At 40.9% G+C, this 18,329-nt stretch overlaps 1 protein-coding gene across 3 annotated transcripts in view; it reads right to left on the bottom strand.

Annotated features, from left to right (window-relative positions):
* Positions 1–3,234: 3,234 nt before the first annotated feature.
* Positions 3,235–18,329, bottom strand: part of POU6F2 (POU class 6 homeobox 2) — a 496,629-nt gene continuing 481,534 nt past the window's right edge. For 2 of the 3 annotated variants that reach the window (XM_023226357.2, XM_031936007.1), the window contains 2 exons: positions 11,111–11,279; positions 3,235–7,664 (listed from right to left, as the gene is read on the bottom strand). In XM_023226357.2, the coding sequence (XP_023082125.1) occupies positions 7,160–7,664; positions 11,111–11,279 (674 nt within the window). In that variant the 3' untranslated portion in view covers positions 3,235–7,159. The remainder of the gene's footprint in view (positions 7,665–11,110; positions 11,280–18,329) is intronic. The other variant, XM_023226358.2, reaches the window with a different exon arrangement.

Raw genomic sequence — 18,329 nt, 5'->3', positions numbered from 1 at the left:
ACTCTTTGTTTTCTTATCTGGAGACCCTAAATCTCAGTGATAATAAAAGGATACAGTGTATATAGGCATTTCTAATTTCCGTTTATGTGTCCTTTACTGTTTCTGCCAAGCAGTAAGCATTCAGACTAAGTTCACCTAAATCATAGTGGACTTGCTAATTAGATAACTGGTAATTATCCACAGCAGTAAGCCTTTCCTGAACTGCTACCATGTATCAGATACTGTAGTTTTCATTGACAGTTCAAAGACATGGCGGTATCAGAGTTTACTGTGTTTCAATGTGTACTCACCTTGGTGAATATTCTAGTTCCTAGCGTATTGAAGAACCAGCTCTATCTACCAACTCTGGGATCTTGGTGAAGACTATTAACTTTTATGATTCTTAGTTCTCATGTATAAAACAGGAATCATCACACTTCTTTGGGTTTATGTTAGGAGCGACTAAAATAATGTGTATGAGAGAGCTTTGAAAACGATACAAATATGACTGTTACTCTTATTAGACAAGGAAGGTGTCACATGCAAATGACAACTAGTTAAAAGAACTTATTGCCAACTACACTTATCTGTAAGCCAAGTCCACAGGCCACTCAGAGATCAACAGCTGTGATTTTTTTTTTTTTTTTTTTTAACATTTCAGAGGTGGCTAATAAACATGCAAACTTGATAAATGTTCTGATGAAGGAAGCACAATGCCCGGCACATAACTATTTGGGGAATGGCACATAATTGAGCCTTAAAGAATGAGTAGAAATTAGATAGGTTAACAGTACTGTGGATGGACATTCCAAGCAGAGGGTATTGCATCAAAAGTAATTTGGGCATTGGAGAAATTTTAGAAAATTTGGTGTGGCAAGGACATAACCCAGTGAACTGGGAATTGATGAGAGATCAGGCTAAAGAAATAGGCAAGGACCAGGTCACAAAAGGTATTGTGTTCTGTGCTGGAGTCTGTTTCTCTTTCTGAAGGTAACGTTGGAAAGGTTTTAAACAAAAGAGAAATATATTTATACTGGCTTTCTGACTACTCTGGTGGCAAACATATGATGGGTGTAGAGGCTAGGAGGAGCATATCACGGTGATCCAGGTGAGAGGCAGGTGGGTCTGAACTAAGTAGTGGAGGTGGGTGATGGTGACCAGCAGAGACTCAAAAGGCATTCATGAGGCAGAACTGCCAGAACTAATAGTGACTTAGGGTGTGTGTGTGTGTGTGTGTGTGTGTTGTGTTTATGTGTGTGTGTATAAAGGGGTTGGGATGACTTCTAGACTTCTGTTTTGGGTGACTGATGGATGGAGCCATTAACAAGGATAAAGCAAATAGGAGAAAGGCCCTGAAGAGGATAAGTGATGTTCATAATTGCTTTAAGAAAACGGAAATATTTCATATGTTTTAGAAAGGTTTTCATGCAATGCACTGAAGATCTCCTTAGGTGTCATCTTCTTTCCTTGACCATGGCTTTCCTCAGTGCCTGGTAGGTAAGACAAATGGGTGTGTTTGATTGGACTCCTTTTGAGGTACAGAACAACGGATGAGGAGCTCGGACTTGTCTTTGTTAGGAGTTGGTTTTATCTATATGTTGCTTCTGAACTCTTTCCAAGCATAGATTCTTTATTAAACTCATCAACCACTGCCCTGCTACACTTGCCGCTGAATATATTGTATGCATATGGTTGGTTTAGTAGACAATTGTTATTGGAACAGCTTTTGGAATCATTTAAAACTGATACTTGTGGTTGTAGTCTAAGCCTAGGCTGTTCCTACCCATTCATTTTCAGTTTTGAAGTCTGCCTCAGAATTGCTTTCCATCATTTTAGTTTTGAAATTTATTTTTGAAATATTATAGTATAAGAAACATGGAATTATTTCACTTTCTGGAGAAATATCACTGGTTTTTGCACAATGAATATGAGTTTCTTGAAGGCAAAGATTCTTTTTGTTTATTTCTGAGTCCTCAGCACACAGGATTTTCTGACACATGCGAAATGCTCAGCAAATATTTGTGGAATATGGAATGATTAAATGTAAAGGATGGCTGTCCTTTTTAAAGAAGAAGTTTTAGAGTTTCTTAGGTCAAACGTATTTCATAATAATAGGCATAATCATAGGCAGGACCTTTGCTCATAATATTTGTAGAATATTAAATACGGAAGGAAAGCCATTGAAAATGACTTTATTTTTTGTCTTTTCCCCACCCATCAAGGCAGAAGTATCAGCATTTTTTTTTGCCCCTTTTAAAGTCAGGCTTGGATCTTCCTGGCCCCTTCGTGGCTCATTTATAATGTATGGTTACTCAGATTTTTGGTTTTGTTGCTAACTCCAAAGCACTTCTTATCAATCACAATATGAAGTTGATACACAGATTTTCATGTGGCATAAACAATGTTTGCTAAAGGTCACTGAAAGTATGACGATTATGATTCTAAAATTTTCTTTTTACTGGTACTTTTAGCAAGATGATCCTATCTTTTGAATTAGTGATTTATATAACAACATTCACTCTCCCCCCCTACTCACACTAAACTTCAGGCGGGAACATATGCCAAATGTCCAGATTTTCCAGGACATGCCATTACAGACATTACTTAAGACTAGCAGATCACTATTCACCAACGGAACTCTCTACGACCTGACACACAGCTGGGTGTTAGTTGTAGAATGTGGTGGCTCTGGGTTTTATCTGCTCATTACCATAGCTCTTTTTTTTTGTCTTCCGGTTCTTATGTGGACTCCTCTTTCAATCCTTGTGGTCCCACAGGGTCGTCAGAATGAGGCCCCACCCTCCCCCCACAGACAGGAATGAGCCTGTGACCATGAATTTATGTGCACCACCCCCCAGCACCAGTGCTTAGTTTAGAGAAGGGTGCATGACTCACAGTCCTAGAGTCGATGGTTAGAGAATCCATCTGAGAAGGAAACCAAGCAGCACAGGCTGATGACATCTTTGAAACCACTGAATCCAGCTGTGCTTCAGGTCTACAACGGGACTTCCCATTAAGTCAAACAACACAGTATGTTTATGTGTAGGCAAGTTTGAGTTAGATTCCTATAACTCGCAACCAAAAGAGTCCCAATGAATACAATATGTCATTTGAAAAGTTAAAATAATCATGATATTAACCAGTCTGTCTTGAACCCCTTCCTTTCCTTAATATTTGGGGTTGTAACATACACTTTTTAAAATGCTGACAACTTAAATGACATATCTGAGTGTGAGATACACTTAGCCTAGAAGCTCATGTCAAACAATTATTTATTTTTTATGGTACAAATTAAAAGTGACAGATCTGAAGCTGTTAAGAAATACACAAAGTGCAGCTTTACTGACCATACAGATATTGCTCTAGATTAAGTACAGTTTTTTTTTTTGTTTTTTTTTTTAAACATTAAGCAACCTGTGCAGATAAAATCAGCTTTGGTTTCAATGTCAGAGCAAGTAAGGAGCTTTTAAATATTCAGTTTGGCTTCTTGGTCACAAGTCTATCATGTCAACTTCTCATCATGATGATTTTTCCAAAGAAACCCAGTCCTGTTTCCTGCCCTCCCTCCTGCTGCCTGCTCCGGGCGCAGAGAAGCAGATCTCTTTGTGGTGGCTCATAAGTGACCCCGGTGACCAGTCTAGATCACAGCACATAGGACAAAAAAAAAAAATCACTTTCTTAACAACAAATAAACAAATGTGCCTCACATAATTTCAAGTTGAAGACAAGCAAATCACATGACAAAAGGCTCATTACAAAATGTTATCCAAACAGATTTTACAGTCAAACATTGAAATGAAAATCAATTTCCTTTATCTCCATTTCTTTTAAGCTTGGTCATTAACTGGGTACAAGTAGAGTGCTGAGGTAAAACATTGATGAACAGTTTGTATTTCTTTTTTTTTTTTTTTTTCTTAAAATAGGAACAGTTTAGTATTGCGAGATTGTCAGCAACATTTAGCCATATCTATACAATGTGCATATACCTACAAATATTGAGCTTTGGTCCAGCGTAGAGAAACGAGCAAAGGCAATTTACGATTTCTTTTTGGTTATAGCTTGAGTTCTTTGATATGCCTCTACTTGTTTTGTTTTGTTTTTTCTAGCTCCTTTTGCTTTTTTGTTCTCTCTTTTGTGTTGTGTGTGTATGTGTGTGTGCATCTGTGTGATGACAACATAAAAAAGCCAAAATCTTGCAAATGCAATTAAAAGTTTCAACTGTTCAAAATATTTTCTTGGTTGAAAAAGGAAGGAAATCTATAAACAAGTGTAAAATGTAATATCCACTGTCATGTTTTCATGAAGTAATGAAGAAAATGCAGATGACAATAATTAAAAATTATGTGAGAAAAATACTGAAGCTTGAAATACAATCACATATGCCCAAAGTGACTTTTATTTTTTTGTGGGTGGCAAACCTTAACCTTCAGTTCATGAAAACATAAAAGACACTTAAACGCTATTGGCATATGAAGTTGTTTACAAGTAGACATGAGAAATGTCATCATAAAATCAAGCATTAGATGTGGTCCCAAAGACTTATGAGTTACACAGTATAATTTATATTCCTAAGAATCTGTTCAGGCACCTTTTAATGCCTTGTAGCAAAAAATTTATCTGTAAAAAATTAATGTAAGAAGCATTACAACACCTTATAAATAATTTATAAAACAATACAAAATTATAAAACTATAAAAAAATCACTGCACATGAATGGTGTTACGACTGTGGGATGAATATATTTCTTTTTTGTTCCACTCTGGAAGATTACTTTTATTTTATATTTTCCCTGTCCTAGTTAGACCCTCCCAATTATAGATCTCAGAACTGAGCAGGCCTTATGTAACCGCTGCCGGCATATATTTAAATATTTAGCATCCGTCATATGTTATCTTGTTAACTTCTCTTCGCAGGGAGCTTTTCTTGATGGAATTTGGAGCAGGTCCTAGGAGAATCCAAAATCTGTTTTAATCAATAAAGTTTTGGGTTTCTGGGTTGTCCATATTTGTGCAGTTTTTGAGGTGGCGAAAGGGACTCTGTGATGTTGGCATTGAAGATCAAGTTAGCTGTGGTCCAGTTAGCATTGACTGATAAAATGGAAACACCTTTACGAGTGACTTGTTCTGCTTCCAGGATTCCTTTTAGAGTTTCCTTGCTGGTAGTCTCTTGATTGCTGCATGAATCATCGGAGGGGACAATTATACTGTAGCATTTACACAACCAGCAAAGGAGCCACCAGAAGAAACTCAAACCCCCCGGTGGGGAGGGAGTGTATTAGGGGAAGGAGATGGCACTTCTACTCAGTTGGGCAACTTGAGATTGGGTTTCTCTTTTTTCTTTCACAACTTACTTCTAGATAATACATTAGCATGATTATAAATTATGCGTGAATATTTACATTTCAACAGCAAGCAAATTGACAGCTCTTTTTTGCCTGCTCCTTTAATGGAACACCGTCTGCCTGTACCTGGGTGAAAACACCAGTGGCAGGTGCCAAGTGCTCACCTGCACAGCCGTCCTCACATCCTAACATGTCCTTCTTGCTTATTAGGTTATTGCAGCCCACAGATCTTCTAAGTTATTTTTTTAAAGGAAATAATCCTCTAGTTCTCATACTGAAGGGTATTCTGATGTGTTAGATAAGCCCCTTCTATATTTTTTTCTTTTGGTGGAAATTTCTTCAAACTTCCTTTCCCCTGAAGAACCTAGCCCCCAATTCCAGTTTAAATTTGCCCGCCACCTTTCTGCTCCATTTATATATCCCGAAGAATAATTATTCCCCCCTGAAAAAAGTCTGCCATCGATATTGGAATGAAAGAAGTAGCAGAAAAGATGAGATTAACAGGATACACGATGGCCTTTAATGATCCAGTTGCTATCACTTTCTTTTTACCTGTTTCTTTGTGTGTGTGTTTATGGGTGTGTGCATGCCATGTGTGTATTTGACTGAAATCTTGAGACATTTCTTTGGCTATCAGACTTCTGAGAGAAATTGCTTTGCACAGAAGCATAACATAGATGTAAGTATTGAACCAAATGTGCAGCTTATGTTTATATTACAAAATTAGTTTTGGTCAGCTCTCCATGTACGTGGCCAACAGAATGAGAAAAATCCCAAGCTCTGGTGTGGACAGTGAGCACAATTACAGCTTATGCCAGTGTTGACAGTTCATCGAGCAAAGCCCTAGTTATTTTGGAGTCTCTCCTGCATTTCACTAGGATCTGAGTGGAAAAGACACTCCCCACTTCTGTGGCTTTCCAGCAGACCCCGGGAGCCACGCGCGAGGGAGATGGAGAAATGGAGGAAAAGAGAGAAATGTGAGCTCCATTTTCTTTTCTCAAACCCACAAGTCATAGTGAGAAAAAAGCAACAAATGCTTTGGCACACGATCCAGGATGCCCTCCCGTCAAAAAGAAAGAAAAAGAAAAAAGACCACCCTCCCCACCCCCCACCCAAGAAAAACCCAATAGTGAGCCTCACAGAATGGCTTCAACAATGGTACCCACCCCGTGGGTGGAGACAATAGATGGGAAAGATGGGAGAAATCAGGTTTCCTATTGTTCTGTTAGTACAAATGTAAAAATTCGTAACACAACTTTACGCGCGGAGAAGCGTAGACGAACGATCGCGTTGCAATGCCATGTTTCTGACTTTGGTTAATAGGTTTCATAGTGAATCAGCACTTAGTACCTGAAGGGGTACAGTCCTTCCTCCAGGTGGCAGGCTTGTATTCGCTTTGAACAGAGCAAAGTTTTTGTTTCTTCATTGTTGGTTTTTGGTTTAGGTTTTTTTTTTTTCTTTTTCCTTAAAATGTGTTCACATTTTCATAATATACAGAAAAAAGTACGTGGTTATTTGGTTTGCTTTAAGTCCATTAAAAAACTGGGTTTGGGGGAGACGGGTGGGGGAAGGGAACTATCCTACCATATACACCTTCAGTGTGGTGTATTCCTTGTTTAAAAATTTTCAAAAAAATTTCTTGTTTCCTATTTGGAAAACCAACAGACATGTAGAAACCATTCTGTCCACTTGGTAGTTTTCTTAGTCTTTTACTTACAAGGGTGATGATGGCCGGGGCTATTTTTAAATTAAATTAAAAGTCATTGTTATTGTTGTGGAGTCCCAAGCGTGGAGTTTAGTTTCTGTGAATTTTGCTTCTGATTATGGGTGGGCATCTCTTTAGGAGTTTTCTTCCAGAGAGTCTGTTAAGGGCTCCAAAGGGACTGCCGTGGCCGGCTCGTGCTGTTTTAAGCGTTTAATTGTGTTCTTCAGCGCTTGCCTCTTATTGCAGAACCAAACTCTAACTACTTCTCGGTCATAGTTCAGCTTCTCAGCAATTTCGGTCATTTCCTGCCCAGAGGGGTGTGTGTTCTTCTCAAAGTGGGCATTGAGGATCTCAAGGGCCTGGGGTGTGAAGGAGGTGCGCCGCTTGCGCTTTTTGGATGGTTCACTCCCGATAAACTCGGTCAGGTTCTGCATACCTGCTCGATGGCGGGCCTCAGCCTCAGCCATCCACCGCTCAAGCACCGGCTTGATCTTCTGGGCACTTTTAGGGGTGATGTCCAGCTTTTCAAACCTGGCAGGATACAAAAGGCCAGGGTTCAGTTTGGCTGTCAGACTGCTAGCTATAGTGTTCTCTTGGGCTTCCTGTGGTAGGAAAAAGTGGCTTCTCAGGATGGTGTGTCTGGGGGGGAAAATTGAGAAAGAACAGTCTTACACTGAGTCCTCTGCCAGGGTGGGCCTCCTGCCTGCCTGCCTGACTGCCTGGCAGGGCGAATTCACTGCAGGTTAATAGCCAGCTGCAAGGTAGCCAGCCCTGCCCAAGCCAGCGCCAACCCTCCCAGCGTGCTCCATGCCAGACCATGCAAACCACACAGGCGCACAGACAGGGGTGAGGAGAAGCAGAGACAGCAGGATGCATGAGCTATCATAACAGGCACGCAAACAACTACAGGCCTTTTTCCTATAAACTCTGAGATCTAAGCTTTTATTTCAACAGTACCAGCTCCATTTCTCCAGTCCTCAGACTCCTGAAGGCAAAAATTAACACTAGGAAGTGACATCAAAGATGACAGTTGTCACATTCTTTCATTTAAAATGATTCTCTACATGTTTTACATTTGGTTTTCTTTAAATTTCCTCCACTGACTTGGTTATAAAAATGTTATTGCTATTATCATAGTCACTGATGGCCACTGGGACTTTTTTATGGCTCTCTTTTTCTCTCTCTTTTGTGTCTCATTTTGACTTCTCTCTCTTTCTCTCTCTGGGAACAAACCATTTTCACCATATGTAAGTTAACAACATGCCCTTTTTCCAGGTAAAACATAACCCATTGCTACTTTCCTGTTCTGGCTCAAACAGCTGGACACATTGTAATTACTATAAAACACCCCACCTCTGGGTGTGCTAAGGCCACCTCCTGCCTTCCAAACACCATCCGGCGTAATGGTGTATTTTTGCACCAGGGCACCAAGCTGTGTTTAATGTGTGATATCTGCAAACTGTACTTGAATGATATCATTTTCTGTAAATGAGGTCTTCTATGTATCAACTGCCATCAGCAATTCTTTGCTACATTGACTTTAAAAAATATGAAGTGTCTTGGACAAAATTATATAGAGTGTTTTAAGAAGTCGCCCTGGTACCAAACTCACACTCATTCTCAATAAGGTACAAAAAAAGTAGGAATTCTTTAATTCATTTGTTTGTTTATTCTAAATCCAAATTCACAACTCTCTAATATGACAGCTTTGGATACACAGAATTCTCCTCTCCCTTTTACAGTGTCCCATGCTGTTGAAAAACTTCTGACTACAGAGTGCATCTTATTACAATGGTCTGTTCTCATAGAGCCTGTGTTACTCAGAATATGTTTTGTAAGGATGCTTGCAAAAGTGCAGAAAAGGATAGGCTTTCTTTATGTGCCACAATCTTATTTTTGGCGGTATATTTTAGATCTCTTATAATGTGATAAGCAGCACAAACAGAATCAAATTTTAATGCAATTTCCATAGCATTCCCTTCCACATAGAACTCAAGGGTTATTTGTTTATTTTTGAAAAACCCAGCTTCCAGTACTGGTCAAGGAGGGAAGGAGTACATTTGCTTTCAATACAGAGTGAACTGATCATTTAATGTTATTTAATGAACTTGTCCTTTACGGCAAGCTCCTCAAAAGCTCTCGTTGTTGTGCTAATTTGCCACATACCACATTTTGCCATCGTTTGCCATAAAATCCCCAAAGCTTAAATATTTGATTGCGTGACAACAGGCTTTACAGTGTCAAGGCACCAGGGGACAGAGGTTGTGATAGGGCTGATCAGTGTATTGGTAATGCTTTTTTCTCTGTGCCTCTGATAAGGAGGGATTTAAAGCAGCTCCTAGGAGTCACTGCAGCTAATGAGGGACAAGCGATTCCTGAGTGTGCAGGCTCCAAAGCAGGTTCCTCAGCACCCTTTGAATTCACTTAAACTGTTCCAATATAAGATCTCGGTCTTTCTTTCTTTTCTTGGTAGATAGCTCCTAAAATGATCTCACGGAAGTACTGGAAGCTAGAGAAAGGCCCAAAAGTCAAGGCATCAGACACGTTCTGTTATACTAGGAATTCCCAAAGTCTCCACATTTCAGCCACAGCTTTTTTGACCTCTCTCTGGGGTAGACTTTAGAAATCAACATACTTGATTGGGAATGCCCAAGAAGTGCTAAGTGCATGAGTTAAACATTAGCTAGCACTTATATCAATAAAAGGAAATCACGTTTTAGGACTAAAAACAAGCTAAACAGGAATTTAGCACCAATAGAAAATTGGCAACAACTAAAAAACCTGTGGCTGCTTTTATCCCAAGGCTGTCAAGATGAAACAAAATTAATGTTTCCCAACAGGGAGCAATGGTATTCATATCATGGATGCTGCTTGTTAGTGTTGATGCTTCTGTACATGTTGTTTGGAATAACATATACAAGCCTTGAAACAAATTTCCCAGCAGTAGTATCCTTGTATAGACTGAATAAAGGTTATTTTCTACAGGGAGGTATCTTATAAGAAAAAACAGTAGGGGAGGCCATAGAAGTGAGAGGATCCTATGGTGCTTTTTGTATTTAACAACAATCAATGGGTTTTATGGAAAATCATTGAGCAAAATGTGAGCTGCAAGCTACTACCCCATACTGATGTTATTTATAACCTTAGTCTTAAACTGCAGGAAAAGTACACTTCCGTCCTTTGGGGAATACATTAAAAGTATAAAGAGCAGATAAAAAGACAGCATTTCATGGATCACCAAGAACAAAATCCACTTAAATGAGTTTAGAGTTGGTTTCTTGGCTTTTCCTGATGGAGGAGGACTCATAAGGTATTGCCCAAGAGGAAAAAGCTCTTACCGAAGTGCCTTTGTTACCTCATGCATAAACATGGGATTAGTGCAACACACACATGCATGCACGGGGCCTGCTTCTGACCACTTAACCCGGATCAACTTGAACACAACCAAGGCCGGATTCTGTTATTCATTTACTTAATTTGGGGGAAATGAGCAAGGTTAGGCCAGATTCTCACTACCCTTTTCTGAGCCATTTAAAGCAGCCGCTTCTTCTTTTATTTTATTTTTTATTTCTTATAAATGTGCTTTTAAAGCTGTTTCTGGGAAGGCAAGTTAAAACCTTCAAGGTCACAAGATAGTTAATTTTCTTTTTTAAATGTGTGTTTTCTTGGAAAATCCCGATAGCCATCTCTGGGCAGAAATAGCGAAGGCATTAACACAAATTAGGAATGGCAGCTTTACAACATTTGCTCAGAATACCTATGTACGGACAAAGTCGGTGGCTCTCAGCTGCATAGGAGTGTGGGCCCAGGAGGAAGGCCCCTGACCCCAGGGTAGTGTATTTCCAATGAGACTGCCTTGGAAGTTCTTGGTGAGTTGACAGGAGTTATAAAGCCAGGACCCCCAAATTTGCTTCAGCAGCATCGTTTGCATCAAGATCACCAATCCCAACATATAGCTGCCCCCAAACTTTGTTCCCACTCTCTGCCCCTCCAGCTTTGCCCACCCGACGAAGAAAAGCTGAACTGTGAGGACAAATGAGGCCCAGGCCGGCCAGAAGAGGTGACAGCATGCAGGCGCGGGTTACCTGCAGATGGCTGACTGGCTGTACGCGGGCCCCTCTGTAGCACTGAGAGCCTGTCCCACCTGAGTCTGGGTCAGGCCAAGGGACAGGCGCCGGATTTTAAAAGCTTTGGCAAATTCTCGGATCTCCTCCAGATTAACCCCATCCACCTCACCCGCTGCCGTTTGAGGATCTGTGGAGATGTTTTTAAAAATAGGATCAATACGTCAACACGCAGCCGAGCAATATCTGTTTATTACGGTTTATAAGAAAGTGGCTCTCTTTAGCAGCAGAGCAGTGAGGAAACCAACCTCAGAGAATGTTCTCTTTGTCTCCCAGGTGAGACACCCAAGACTCCATCCTCAATTCATTACACCTCCACAAATCATCCTTCCAGATGTTTCTGTCCCAGACAAAGCCACAGCTTGTTCACACTGCCACTTCCCCAATGCCAGAGCATGTTCCTTAGGGCTTAACAAATAACAACCAGCACTGGGAGGCACTTGCTATGGGGATGCGACTCCATTTTACCCATAAATATGTTCAAATATTGTGCAAAAATATGAAAAGGGAAAGGTTTCCATTTGAAATGTTTTAATTAGCATATTTAATGCTAAAAATTGCTCTTGAAGAAAATAGTATTTTCTATTTTTCCTTCACCTGATCGCCAAAGCAGCCAGGCTAACAGCGAGGCTAACAGATGATAATGTTGCCTAATTTCTTACGTTCACATTAGTCCCTCAGAAGAGCATGCTTATGAAACTGGGAGAATAATATTGTCTTTTTCCCCCCATAGCAGTTTACTGACACAGACGCCTTTGTCCCCTGAAAGGGCACGTAATAAAAAATGCCGACCACAGGAGAGCTCCTTTGGTGCTGGATAACGCGGTCAATTTAGGACTTATCAAGGGAAATGACACAACAGCTGGAGAATGAAACTTTTCCCCCCTGGCTACTGATCCCTGGATAAATGAAAGCATACACCAAGCTGGAGACAGCATGGGTTGGGGATGGTGGAAGATTTCAAAGTGCTACTCAATCCTGCCTGTAGCGAAGTCATTCTCCCTCTGAGCTGACTCTATTGTTCTTCACCTCATTCTTCCGACTTATGTGAAAAGTTTTTCTCTTCCTTTTTCTGCACAATAACCCATCAATTTCAGTAAATCTGAGTACTTGTCCAAGGACTGTGGCAGACTATATTACTCTTCTGGGCTGAGAACTATGGAAACGCTAGTTATCGTGACACAAAACAAAAAATACCCCACAAAACCAGAACATTTTCATGCCAAACGCCCATTTTCAAGGACTTTTAAATAAAGATGTTAATATCTGTGGCGAGGTTGGCGCTTCATGTACAGATTTTCTTATTACTGGGGAGGGATCTTCTCCAGCCTAAGGAAAATGGACTCTGTCAACAGAATCAGCAAAACAGGTATAGTTTGTCTTTTAATCGTCACATTAAAACAACAACAACAAAAGTCCTGTAGAATGTCATTACTCATAATTCTGTTGTAGAAAGATTGAAAAGTGGTACAACTCCTGCAATCGGTCTAAGTATTTTTGAAAAGTAACTTTTGGGAGTCTGAGTGGGGGGAGGGGCAATATCAGAAACAGTTCAGCCTCTATGGAGTTTACTGTCTATAGGGGACTGGCATACAATGCTAATGCGTAAGAAACAATTAGAGAAAAATATCAGGCAGAGTATAATAGAGAACTAATGGTATGACATCCACACCGGGTGTGCAGACACAGGAGAGAGGGAGGATTCATCTAGGTCTTCCCCAGTGGGCAGCTTTCAGAGAATGGAGGAGTCATATAGTCTGGTCAGCGGTGACAGCATGCACACAGGCAGCAAGGCAGGGAGGAGCAAGGCACCGTGAGGACCTGTAAGGTTTGTAGGGTGAAGCAGCAGTTCGTTCTAGAAGTGAATATTTCAGTGTAACACAATGAGAATCTATGAGCATGGGCGGGGCAGGGGTGGGCAGTGACTATAAAACTGGTTTGCCTGTTAAGATGAATAGAAATCCTGTTTTTTCTCCCAAAACTACTCCCAGAAGGCAGGCAATCCTCTGCTAATGAGATTGGTTTGGGTCGTCCCTAGTGGAGGCTGTGCTCTGGATCCCAAACCCCACGAACACATCAGCCTGGAGCTGCTTCCGGGCTCGCTAAGGATTGTGGAAGCGCACTTCGGCAGTCACCGTCTCGAGCCCGTTTTTCCTTTCCCTATGAAAAAATTCCCTAGAGCAAAAGTTGCACATGAGCAGCGTGCAAATAAAATCCAGCTTTCCTAGTGTTTACATTAAAAAAATTACTTGCTAACATGTAAACATTTATTTCTAAAGGAAAATCTTCATTTTCCAAATTCTTCTGAAATGTTAGAAGATTTGACTGCCCCGGATGTACATTTGCACTTGGTAATGTCCAGTGGGCTACAGCTGATTCTGGCTGCTCCTTCAGCTCTTCCTCGTGTTCACACCACCCAGCCTCCAACCTGCTCCTTGCTCAGCCCGTTTTGTGACCCTGCATTTAAAGCATGCATTCCCAATGAGGCTGATATTGGTTCTGAGGGGGAGGCAGAAAAAGTCTTAGTACAATGGCGTGGTCCCCCAAAGGGCCATAGTACATCAATAGAGCAGATGTGCAATATATCTGTGGTATTAAAATGTTATGGACGGGTGGGGTGGGGAGGAAGGAGGGCAATTAAGATTAACAAACAAACAAACAAAACAAAACACCTAAAAATGCTCCTTGCAGGGGGAGTGGGGTGATAATAAAATAATAGCTGAGAGCTGGGCGCAGTGGCTCACGCCCCTAATCCCAGCACTTTGGGAGGCCAAGGCGCGCAGATCACGAGGTCAGGAGATCAAGACCATCCTGGCTAACACAATGAAACCCTGTCTCTACTAAAAAATACAAAAAATTAGCCTGGTGTGGTGGCAGGCGACTGTAGTCCCTGCTATTTGGGAGGCTGAGGCAGGAGAATGGCGTGAACTGGGGAGGCAGAGCTTGCAGTGAGCCGAGATCGTGTCACTGCACTCCAACCTGGGAGACAGCGAGACTCTGTCTCAAAAAAAAAAAAAAAAGCTGAGAAACCCTGGTTTACAGAAGAGAGTACAGAATGGTACAGTGAGAGAGGGATCTGGCCTCTCTGAGAGAGGGAAGAAGGGTTTGGCAGTCTTGCAAGGGTGTGAGCATGGAGGTTTGAAACTGAAAAAATGGAAAGCTGGAGACATTCCATGTAACAATATCACTTTTAGGACTGTGATTTTCTTAATTTGGCAGGTATAAGAGTCACCAGTTTGGGTCCAGGGATGTGCATTTTTAACAAGTATCATAAGCGATTCTGATGCAGGGGATCGGCTGACAACTACAGAAAGAAATCTTTCTTTGTGGCCCTGGCTCGACCAAGTCTGGGTGTGGTGCCCTCTGTGTGCCATTGTCTCTACTGATCCTTTACCATTATTCAGCTTCACTACACAGAAAACTTGCTCTCTTACCTGTATAGGACTGATGGGCCAGACAGGTCTGTTGAGCAGGGGCTCCGGAGCAGCCATCCCACCCTGGCCCTTTCCTTGCCCCACTCTCACTACATATGGCAAGTGGTCAAGATCTGGGAATCAGCGGGCTGGGAAAGTAAAATTTTTGCCTTTATTAGCCCTATCTCTAGATCAGCTAAATTCAGTTGAATTAACCAGTATGTGAGGGGCAGGTCTTTAATCTGGAAGGGTTTCCATGGTCTACTCCAGTCCCAGGGCCTGTGTTGCCACCAGACAGTGGCACAGGATTGGGCAGGTTTATGACTTGGGCTGACATTTTATGTAAATGTGTCCTCTTATCTTTCTTCCCTTCCCCTGCTGTCTCTATTGTTTATGTGTCCTTACTAGTTCCTTGAGACTATCAACTGAATCTGTATGTGTGATCGTGCAGGCTGCTTTTTGTGAGATCAGTGACAATAACCAGAGTTGAAAAGGAAGCTATGGACTTTTAGCCTGTGTGCATTGATGGTGTTGTGTGGATTATCAAACTTTCACTTTAAAGCTCAGAGGGATGGAAGCCTGGGCTACTGAGCCCAGTATCTTCCATGAGGCCCCCAAGAAAGAGTTATTCCACCAGGAAGTTGAATTCCTTCTTCTTCCTCTGACAGTTTCCACTCTTGTATTTTCTCCTGGTTCTACTTAGATCCGTGATAAAATAGAAATTCTTATGAAATTTAAACAGGGTGGTGGTCTATTGGACAAAGTAGCATCTCTCTGCAAAATTTGTTGATTGCTGGAGGTGAACACTCAGATTTCTTTATATTAGTGTTCTTATCCATAAAACTCAGATGGCAAAATGTTATTGTTATCATTTTGCTCCATGGGTTCTGAGACTACAAAAATCTTCCCATTCAAAAAAGGTGTCCACTTCTAGATAAATATTAGCTTTACCCTGATTACTACATGTGGGACTTGTCTTCACACTTTGGAAGAATTCATTAGATGGTGTCTGTAAGATGTTTTGAATTCATCAAAAGACTAATGCTCTTTTTTTAATCCCAAAGTTTCTGTCTTAAACTCTTGAGGTTATTTCACTGTGAGAATAGTTTCCCTTCCTTAAGGAATATATACTTTTTGGCTTGAAAAGGGGAAATAAGAGGTTACTGTGATAAACAGAGTCCTCCCTGGAATGCTGCCTCAGCTCAGAATTTCACATTCTGTCCTGGGATAGGTCAATCTGGCTTTCTGTCATCTATTCTCCTGGCTCTGGGGAGGTTGGGTTCATTTTAAGGATGAATCTCAAGGCCACCTTGATGGGAACTTCAGGTAAAATCCTCAGATTTCTCACAAGGTGGATCCAGCACTTTTAACCGGCTCTAGGGAAACTCAATCTGGGGCTTCTATGGAGGGCAGAGGAAGTGGCATCTTTTATAGAAGTTTGCTCCAGATTACATGAGCCTGGTATATTAAAGACAGGGCCAGAAAATAATAGCAATGATGGCCAGGGTCCACCCTGAGTCTGACCCTTTGATCAACTTATAGAGGAATTAACTGGCCTGGGGACTTAGGCCAATATGGCATTGAAAATTGGCAGTGACTCATAAATATAATGATGATGTTTCCAAAATCAAGCCTGGGATGCATGAAATGAAAGTAAAAAAGATTTTTATGGGTGCTAAATGCAAACTGCATGAAGACAAATCTGCTTTGTAGAATCTGGTTGCATGGTCACTGGGCCCATACTGAATTGAGTGCTCAGGATGCATCAGTTAGGACAGAGTTTTGCTTTATTTTTTATTATTATTATTTTTAAATTTAGCTCCTTCCCACTCTTAGCCCGGGCGTCAGTGTAAGGTGCTGTTAAATGGGTTTAATAGTCACCATGCATCAACATCATCTTTCCATGATTGTTGATTTGTAGGATTGTTATGAGAATAATATATATCTTTAAAGAAGCTTCTAAAGGTATGAATTAATTAACTATCTTATGTAAATAGCTGTCTGATTTTTAGTGCTAGTCTCACAGCAAATAATGGGCATATTTACCACATATTTCTGAGAAATAGGAAGCCATTTGGGAGTTTGCAATGTAATTTGGGAGAACGGTCTTTTTGCAATATGGTGACCTCTTTGGGATGTAGAAAATGGCATGGATTGTGAATCAGGGTGTTTCACTGTGCTATATGCTATCGGCATGCAACTTTAAGTTCACTTTATAGTTTTGTTTTTTTCTGGAACTAACTATAAGTCATTTGCTGTCTAAGGATCAAGCTTAGGTGTTGAGAAAATGTATACTGGAAAAAAATCCAGCAAGCAATCAAAACCCTAAATCTACCTATTTCTAAACAGTGCACTGTAAATCTTAAACCTGATTAGGACATTTGTCAAGTCACTTGTTTGACTCTTCTTCTGACTTTCTAAAAACCCTACTTATAAAAACTGTATCCACCTCTGATGATTATGGAGACTGAGCAAGGTTTAACACAAGGCAAGGTGCTAGAAATAAGTACTGTGCAGATTTTCTAATAAGTATGCATGTTTGGTAGTTCTGAGCCCAGACGTGCTGTCCTTTGCATATGAACATCTTGTATCATTACTAAGGTATTAACTCAACATTCTCTTGCTTGTAGTGGGCAAAGCTTTTGTATGATCCACCTATTCTAGTTCATCTGGCATATGGCAGGTTAGCCAACACTAGGATGACAGTCTTTGACAATGACATGGAGGACTCATTGGTCATGGTTTTGACCAAAGTTTTGGTGATATTGTGATGTAATAAGATATATATATATCTGATACGGAGTTCCTAAATCCTTTGGAGTGTCCTGGATGATAGGAGCATCTTTTGTTCTAATGAGGTGATTCTTAGGGGCTCCTGGATAGCTTCATGATAATGGCAGATCATCAGAAAGACAAAGCCATGATTAGAAGCTTGAAGCTTTTAGCCCCACCTCAACTCTTTAGGGAGAGAAGAGGGGCTGGAGACTGAGTTAATAATCAATCACGTCTACATGATGCAGCTGCCACAAAAATCACTAAGGTATGGAATTCGCAGAGCTTCCAAGTTGGTGAAAACATCCACATTCTGAGAGAGTGGTGCACTCCAACTCTACAGGGGCAGAAATTCCTGCATTTGGAATCCTTCCAGACCTCACCCTGTGTACCTCTTCATCTAGCTGTTCATATGTATTCTTTATCATATCCTTTATAGTAAACCAGTAGATGTATTTCTCTGTGTCCTGTGAGCCATCATAGCAAATTATGGAACCAGAGGGTTATGATCCATGTACTATTCATTCTGTAGTTGGGTTTTGAGACAGAAGGGAATTAACTAAACAACACGCTCAAAATTTGTGGCAACTCTAAGTCCAGCACTGGGTTAGGGCATAATGTGACCCTAGTGGTACTGTTAGACTCTCTTGGCCTGCAGAGACAACTGTGGAGCTAGCTTGGTGTCATTCAGGCTTTGCATAAGGGTTTGAAGTGTCCAGCTTCAATTGCATGTGGTAAAAGAGTCTCTCTTTCCCAAGTCTATATATTTTATACCAAGGATATGTAATATGGTTCACTCATCATAAACCTAGAACTTATATGTCCCACTGGCTACTGTGCAGTGGAAGATCCATCTGGCCCATTAAAGTATCTCTGTTATTGATTTCTGAAAAAGGCTAATCCTTCACTGCCCAGCTGTGACAAGGGACTAGAGAGAACCTAGTTCCATCCATCTGACTGTCTGCAGTCTGCCCATCCACTCATTCATCTTTCTG

The sequence above is a fragment of the Piliocolobus tephrosceles genome, chromosome 8 (genome assembly GCF_002776525.5).
Source record: "Piliocolobus tephrosceles isolate RC106 chromosome 8, ASM277652v3, whole genome shotgun sequence".
In the NCBI taxonomy this organism is placed as follows: Eukaryota; Metazoa; Chordata; class Mammalia; order Primates; family Cercopithecidae; genus Piliocolobus; species Piliocolobus tephrosceles.
This window is presented reverse-complemented; position numbering and strand designations above follow the sequence as displayed.